At 32.7% G+C, this 9,009-nt stretch overlaps 1 protein-coding gene across 1 annotated transcript in view; it reads right to left on the reverse strand.

Moving 5' to 3' along the window:
* The window catches only part of dikar (CECR2 histone acetyl-lysine reader dikar), a 38,156-nt gene extending 31,389 nt beyond the window's left edge, over positions 1-6,767 (reverse strand). The window contains exons 1-2 of the mRNA XM_088229016.1: positions 6,587-6,767; positions 6,413-6,501 (exon numbers count right to left, since the gene is read on the reverse strand). Of these exons, the coding sequence (XP_088085142.1) occupies positions 6,413-6,501; positions 6,587-6,614 (117 nt within the window). The 5' untranslated portion in view covers positions 6,615-6,767. The remainder of the gene's footprint in view (positions 1-6,412; positions 6,502-6,586) is intronic.
* Positions 6,768-9,009: the final 2,242 nt, after the last annotated feature.

Consider the following 9,009-nt stretch of genomic DNA (forward strand, 5'->3'; position numbering starts at 1 on the left):
CCGGTACGTGCAGGTATAAAATGACTTCCTATTGCTAGAGATGTAGCTGATCTAAGTGTAAGACGCCTTTTAGCTAGTTCATCTAAAAAATACAGTTCTTTTAGATATTCTGGAGTTGAGTTGTGCAATGACTTACATCAGATATTTTATATTTGATTTATTTACGATTTTAAAAATCCCTTAGGGTCATATAAACATATTATAAGGAAAAGTTATGTTACGTCCCGTCTGGTTAATATAGTCATCACCTGGTTTTTAAATTTGATTTCAAATTTGTCTCTAATGTAATTTTTCGAGTATTCAGGTAAGCCATTGTATTTGACATTAAAATACTACACACAAGCCCAATGTATGTGTAGTATTTTTGACTGACCTCGTTTTTAATTGTGATTGTGTTGTATGTGTCAGCATTTTGGGTTACTCTTATGTCATCGTCTTGTATGTTTCCAATTGCAATTGTGATAAACAATTGCAAACATGATATATAGTTATAACTAAAAAAATATATATAATAAGCAAATATTTGTTTCAATGGGTATATTTTTATTGTGTTTGAAAGAATAAAAAACACATTTATTTGTTAAAGATGATATTTGACAAATGTTTTCTGCAACTAGCAGTTACGTAGCGCATTCTGTTGGTCTAATTTTTTGACACTTTTTCCAACAAATACTTATGGTGTTATTTCCAAAATGGTGTGTGTTATATTGGCTTCCAATGCTTGAAGAATTGTTGGTTTGTTTTATTAGACCAGTGTTTTTCAACCTGTGGGTCACGAAGTCTTACACAAACGTTGTGAGCACAAACAAGGGAACAGTAAAAAGTAAGGAATGAAAAACGTAAGGCGCCCCAGATCTTACGAAATCTGGCGCTACCTCTCCTATCCCAGGACCTTAATAATAATGTTGTCACTAAACTTGTCGCGCACTAAATTCATGGTTTCACAAAGAGCATTTGGCAAACTGAACATTGATTCTTCTTCTTCTCTTAGTGCCCTGTCAGGTATCCCTAATGTTGGTAATCACTATGGCGAAAGTCTCTCTGTCCTGTGCTGCTCGTAAAATCTGCTCCAGTCCTGAAGCCAGTCCAGTCTCATATATTACACAGCCAGGACATCTAGATCGATCATCAAGATCTTGATTATTATGGTGTAAGGATGTCTTTCTTTACAAATCAGCTAAAGAATCTGTATAGTTAGCCTATGCTTTTTACTTAATCTAAAAAATCTATCATCTGTCTTTGCTGCTTATTTCTGTTCCTTATATTTTTTTATTCCTTTGTAAAAATTTCTTTTAATTGTAATGTTTATAATGGACTTTGTCCGTAAATAAATAAATAAATAAATAAATAAATAAATAAATAAATCTGTCTTTTTCCAGCCCCTCGGTGACCCTCAATCTTGCCCTTCAAAATTAAATGAAGCAAGAGGTACTTTTTTCCACGCATTACATGCCCCAGATACGAAATTTTACAAACCTTTGTGGCAATTAAGAGTTCTCTGCTTGTTCTAGATCGACTTAAGACTTCTGAGTTCGTTATTAGATCTATCCAAGATATCTTAAACATTCTGCGATGCAACCACATCTCAAAAGCCTCCAGCCTGTTCATAGTGTTCACCTTCAGAGTCCAAGTCTCACAGCCATACAACAATACAGACCACACATAACACTTTACCAATATCTGCCTTATTTTGAAGTTTTGATTATCATTGCAGAAGAGGTATTTTATTTTGTTGAAAGCAGCTCTTGCTGTCTCAATTCTGCATTAATTGTCTATATCTGGGTCAAGGGTCTCTGTTAGAACGCTGCCGAGGTACTTAAACTTGTCCACCGTTTTGATGTCACTACCCTTTAATTTGAGAGAAAATGCGAGTAATCAATTCGGCCAAATGTTATCCATTTTGTTTTACCAACATTAATTGTTAAACTCAGTTATTTGCCAAATGAATCCAAACTATTTAACAGCTCCTGAAGATCGGTAATGGTATCCGCCAGCAAAACAGTGTTGTCGGCGTAGATGATGTTGATTACAACTTCATTGATCTTCAGGCCTCTTTCATTGTTGTTCCACGCTTTCTTAAAAACATAGTCAGAATACAAATTGAAAAGCAAGGGGGACAGGATACAACCTTGTCACACTCATCGCTATATGGGTATTGCATCTGATATTTCGTTTCCGCGTCTGATTTCAGCTGTTTGGTACCATTATAGGTTTTGGATAACCATATGATCTTTGGTGTCTATATTAAACTCCCTCAACATTTCCATCAAATCAGAATATTTTTACCCTGTCAAATGCCTTTTCACTATCTATGAAACATGCTAAAATCTCTTTTCACTATTTACGGCACGTCTGTCATCCAACTCTTCTTTTTAACTGGTTATCAGCTTGAAGATTTTCATTGCTGATCTCACTAAACACTGATTTTATATTGTTCCATTGTGTTTGAACTGATTCTTAAATTTCCAAAATTTTCAAATGTAATTAGAGTAAAAGGCGTTCCATTATTAATCTTTTGTTACAGAGCACAAATACGTGTATATACAAAACTGTCAAAAGTTTTTTATCACTCGAAAGCTCTATCACAAAAAAACACCTATTGCATAAGTCAACAATTTGTATTCCACCCTCTGTGGAAAGGTAGCCAATACAATTCCCGAAGTAATATGAGGGTATTAGAAGCAAACTTGGAAATCCCCACCAAAAACGGAAAATTAGTTATTGATGCCAAAATAAAGTATACATAAAAACCTACCTACCTAAATAATAGCGTTCAATTATACTACTTGACACCGCAAACTTAGCATTCTCCATTGAGTTGGTGAAGCATATTTGAACGTTGTTATGCAGAAAGCAGCCAGTACACAATTTTGAAAAAATTAGATATTGGTGTTATCGGGTGCAGCAAGGTCAATTCTTTGTTCTGCTAAAAACGGCCAGGCCGCTTTTATACAAAAAAAAAAAAAACTGTAATATTCACCTTCTGAAAACAGTGTCGATGATAAAAATGGGATTTATTCAATTTGCAGAAAACACCCACAGCTCTAGAAAAATCTTACGGTACTTTAAAAATCATTAAAACTGGTCAAACACATAATTCAATTCTTGTTTGTAATATATAAAAAAACTAATGTATTCATTGTCAATCATTCGACAGAGTCTAAAACATTACAACTGGTGTGTAGATTTGGTTATTTACTTTTTTCACAAACATGCTATTATCTCAGTTTTACTTTTCTATGGCTGGCTGCTTTCTGCATGACTACATTCAATTAGAAATCTCACGACTCTTTTTTCGAAGTTTTTCGCGAATAACTCAGTAACTCATTCAACGGAGATTTCTAAATTTGCTTCTAATACCCTCATATGACAACTTAGATATTCTGAAAATAAGTCTCGCTGCAGCAATAGAAACTGACTATAGGCAAATAATTGTATTAGTTGGTAGACCTGCGTAGAACCCATTATAAAATAATTCTAAAATAGTATGTTGCTGCCAAAATACAGCTCACATAGGATTGATAATTAATTTCCATTTCAACAAGATGGACATACTCGGTGAAGACAGAAACAGATGAAGGTGGATTCTAATGATGTACTTCTCCCTGTCAACTTGAACATGACTGGATTGCCAAGAGCAAACAACTAAGATACATTATTTTGATTCATATGGGTGACCTTGAGAAACTCTGATGTTTTTTTTTGTAATGAACTTAGTGATAATATTAGCGCGCCACGAACCACAACACATAAAAAATAGAGACTTAAATAAAGGAGAGAATTTATTTTGTTAAAAATATACATTCTAAAATAAGCCTTGCTCTAACGGTACAGCCACGCATCGAAACTCAGCAGTTAAAGAGTTAAATCAACAATCATACACTTCTCGCCCGATTTACAATAAAAATAAATCCGCGTATCATCCGCATCGCAGTGAGACCACGATGTACGCAATTTGATAATATTTTCAATAAATAAAGGAGCGGTCAAAGTACTGAACCTTAAGCCACTCCAGTACACTTGAAAAATGGGAGAGCTTTTACCCTGGAATACTCTATCGTGAAAACAAGAACTGAACTATATTATGGGGTTAAAGCAAAATATTATGATCTACGGTGTGAACAACACCCATTTCCAAAGGAGTCAACAACACCAGATTTTCAAAGTGTAAAACTGCTAAGGTGTCAGAAATCACAAATTGGAAGACTAAAAATAGGGCAAAAGTGTGATTCAGTGATTTTTTTGTGTAAATGGAATGACATTAGCTTCTTTTGAGGGTTTTGGAACAATGCTGCGCTCCATCGGTCTGTTAAATGAGATTTGGATCTAATATACATTCTTGGGTTGTACTGCAACAATCCTTTTAATCTCATTTATTGGTATCCGTTCAAATTTATTAAACCTTGGGAAGCGAGAGCTGAATTTTTTTTTTGCTGGAAATTCAAAGAAAACTCAACAAAATCAGTCGCATTAACGCTTGTATTAGGTGTTTCTTCTTTTTTTTTATTTCAAAATACAAAAAATGTGCAATACATAATTGTATTCCCTTGAGTTAGCAAACTCATTCTATAGTCACCGAAAACAGATTGAAGGCTTGGATACGCCAGAGTTCTTTTAAAGACTGTCTATTCAATGATTTTTGTAGACCAGAAACTTGATTTTATCTTTTATAAATGTCCTGTAAGACTCTTGCATTTTTGGCCATACTGATTGATCTGAAGTTAACGGTGTTTTATTTTATGTTAATAATCTTCATCAAACCTTGCATCAAATTTAGTTGATACATGGTTTGTTAAATTTTTTTCATAGTAAGTGATGCATGTTTCATCTATTAGGTTACCTTATTGTATAATTGACCAATGTTGTTTGCACTACGGTTTGAATAAATTAAAGATGCTAACAGAGCAGAATTACAGTGAAAACTCACAAATATTTCACATTAACCCTGCCAGGAGTTGAATCCAAGACCTCTAGCACGGGCTGTTTCCTCCATTCCACCCAGACACAGAGAAAACACCTAGCTACTGAGACAGTACGTACCTAAAATTTTCACAGCAGTATCTCTGCTAGAACTATATATAAATGACCTAATAACAGGATTTTTTTGATGTACAAGTAAAAGAAAAAAGCATCAATAGAGCAAGGAATTTTTTTGAACATGAAGGTACATAGACACAGGGGGGAAAAATATAATGATTATATGTTTAATTAGGATTTGTAGACGGTACCACCTGTTTCATGTACCAATAAGTAAAACATCGTATGTTAAAAATGCTTTTTTTCGTAGGACTTTTTCAATGTACAATACAAAATTTAAAAATATAGATTATACAAACATCACTCTGTCAGATTTAAAATTTACACTAAAAATGTATTATGTAACTTAGTAGACATTATAATAATAAATATGTACATCTCCCCCCCCCTCCTTATCCTCTCTTCAAGCATTTTTGTCCTTATCCCGCCCAATTTACAGTAACTTAATGTTCTTAAAATTAATATTTAAAAAATCTTTGATTATTGAGTACATGAAAATAACATTTTTATATGTATTAATTGTATGTATTTATTTGATATGTAATATATATTTTCTTTACTAACTTTGTATACTATGTGGAAATCTGTTATTAGTTCTGAGTTTATACACTACATCTGTTTGTTTACTAAAAATATGTATGTAGAACTGTTGATTTCCCTAATAAAATAAAATAAAATAAAATAAAATAAAATAAAAATAATTCATAACAAAATCAAAATAAAAGGCAAACAGGAAATAATTATTTGTGGAACAGTCGATATGGTATCTGACAAATTGAATCATATTTACACATGCAAGGTTATTTGTCACACCACCATACTGCATTCATTTATAGTGATTTAAATTATCTACTGTACATTGATACCTAAACGCCAGATGCAGCAATCATCTACTTCATTGCTTCCATTAAGATGTATTAAACAACTTTTATGAAAACTAAAAACGTCATAAGATGCAATTCAACAACAAAAGGCTCTATTGTTGTCTTTATAAACATTATGTACCTGCTTTAAAAAACAAAATTAGAAAATAAATCGATATTAGCATCGAATGACAAATAATTTACAGAGCTCAAACAATGACATAAAATACAAAAGATTCCATATTGAATGTAGTTGTGACGAACAAATGTCAAACTGTGAAATAAAATAAGTATTTCCAAAAATAGGTCGGCGCTCAAGTAACACGACTCGAGAAAATGATGTTCAGAACGCCATTAAAATAACATGAGAAAACGTCGAGAACCGAACCTTCCGTGGTTCAGGAAGTGGAGCGATTACTCCCAATCCTAAAGGATTATATTTGCTGCTGTGAGCGAAGTCACAATATGCGTTGTACACACTTCCATATCGTACACAATATATATATATTTACCTCGATATCGAAATCCAACAAGTTAAAGGCGGCCCGGAATAAGGAACAGAAATGTGCGATACTGGGCACTTCCCACCATGACTGGATATCTGTAAATGATACCGACGGTCAAAAACTGCCGAAACGAAAAATATCGGATCTAAAACAAATCCACTCAACCGCGAAGAAACTCACCTAAAATCCCAATGAAGGACGGAAACATAACCCGCTAGTAGAATTGCCCAGTTGACGAGCAAAATCTGATTTCGGGAAACGATATTTCACTCGCGAAACATCTTGAATTTCGGGATTTACACCAAATTACTCCACACGCCCGACGAACACCCTCTACGACGTGAAAATAAACGCCATGTTTACGAGGTCAAGTAACGAATTGGATATTATTGCAAATCAATATTTTATACCATAAAACTTCTCATTTAAGTGCGTAAATACTTTTCTAGCGTTTTTTATCCGGATTTCTACTTTACTTATAGAAATATAAGTTTTAACAACATTAAAAGGGATATAATTTGACTTGTTACTCGTCTGCTTCCGCAAAATAACAGAGGGAATATTACGATGTCCCCTAACTGATCGAAGAAAGGACGCTCATTGGTCGAATACGTCACGTGGTAATGGACCGCTATTTTTTTGTACCTACTCAGAAATATTCAAATTGCAATGCAATACCTTTTAATGAGAAGAAAAATTAATTAAATTATTTTTTTGACTAATAGGTACATTTCACTGCAGAGTTTTACTATTTCTTTATTATTCTTGTTGAACTATTACAGCTTAAAATGCAATCAAATAAATTGCTAAGAAACAATCAGCTACAATAGAAAAGAGTGCAATAAATAATAAGCTTCAAATCAGAACTGATAATGTAGGGTTTTATAATAGACTATTTTTTAACAAATAAAATTGATATGATAGAGATTTGAGGTGGAGCAGACTTTGTTTAGTTTCATAAAAAATCTCACAAAAGCTTAATATTATGTTACGTTACGTCGATTTTATATTTTTGCAAATCTAGCATGGTGAAGGTGTGTAGTGGTATTTGCATGTTGGTGTAGTGTTGTTGTCCTGACGAAGAGACGGGTTACGTCTCGAAACCGGTAGACAGATAAGTCGGTGAGTGGTTTTATACAAATTTTATTAACATAATATTAAAAAATGGACCACAAAGTTAATGCTTTGAATATTAATAATATAAACAAAAATTGATTACAAAGTTTGCCTCGACCTGCAGTTTTGTTCTCTGCAAGACTCCGCTTCTACTATCTACTACTACTCCTACTAAAACTATCAAAAACAGCTGCCATCATGGGCCACAGCGGCTAATATTTCTTGTTTTCCTTTCCGACTACTCAATCTCTAGAAAGATTTTGTTCGACGTTTGGCGCTCTAGTCCTGTTACACCAATAAACAATAATGTTTTGGCCCAAGTTTTAGAAGAGTTTCAAGGAACCAAAAAATAACGATTTGAATTGTATGCAGTTGAAATGTAATGTAAAAATGTTTTGAGTATGTCCAAATGTTTATAGACAGGCTAGATATCCTCCCTAAGGAGTTATTGAAATCTAAATTTGTTGCACTGTTGCAAAACATTTTGAGAAGGAACATGCAAGTGTAGGCATTAACAGGGCTTATAACCTGTCATTGGCTGGTTTAAGTGGCCATTTTACACACCATGTAACATTCACCATTCTGCCTGTCTTTAAACATCCATATTTCCTCAACTCTTTCATCTGTTGACGTTTGTGAAGTAAAAAATGGAAATGTAAATGCCAAGACTTCTATGTTCCCTTTTAAAAATGTTTTCCCTCTTTGTTGCAACAGATATTTTTTTTACTTTGTCTTTTTTTTTTATAATCTAAATAAACTTTGGCAATATCATTTATTGTTTTATTTTATCAAATTTGATTGAAAAACGCATAATAACTTTAATTTAATTCATATTATTGCGCGTTTTAAGCTTGGAAAAATTCCTAATGTGATTCCGTGAATCGGTCGTTCGATTGGTTATTAACTTTAACCCCTAATTACACATCATTCTGGAAGCAATAATGGCATATTTTTTTATTAAAATAAATCATATTTATTAATATATTATAATCTTTTCCCATTTTATGTGTTTTCCTTATGAATCCTTTGTTTCCTCTATTGTACACAAATGACGAATATCTAAACTGCACGCATATGATCATAAAGGATGGTTTAAATTTTCTAGGAATTGTTGACATTAAATATATTACCAAAAATTCCCTTTACGCATTTTAATAAAGCGTTTTAGAAAATCCCACATTGTTTATTACTATAACTCAAATTAACTAGTAATAGTTCTACATTATCTCTAATTTCATTATGAACTCATTCGGTTTCTGTAGAAAACAATGAACAAAAAATATTTTTAAATCACGTTTTTTTTTGTGACTGATAAGTATTTACTTTAACTTTATACGTCAAATTTAATTTCAATTAAAAGACAACGGTGTTATAAAACATTTAGGAAATTATATTAATTTTAATGCTTTTATAAAAGACTGACATTTCATGAAAAAAAATCGTATGTTGATCTAAAAAATAAGACGAAACCAACAGTCAAACATTTA

Source organism: Micrasema longulum, unplaced genomic scaffold (genome assembly GCF_059751315.1).
Source record: "Micrasema longulum isolate JH-2025_06_02 unplaced genomic scaffold, ASM5975131v1 h1tg000629l, whole genome shotgun sequence".
Classification (NCBI taxonomy): domain Eukaryota; kingdom Metazoa; phylum Arthropoda; class Insecta; order Trichoptera; family Brachycentridae; genus Micrasema; species Micrasema longulum.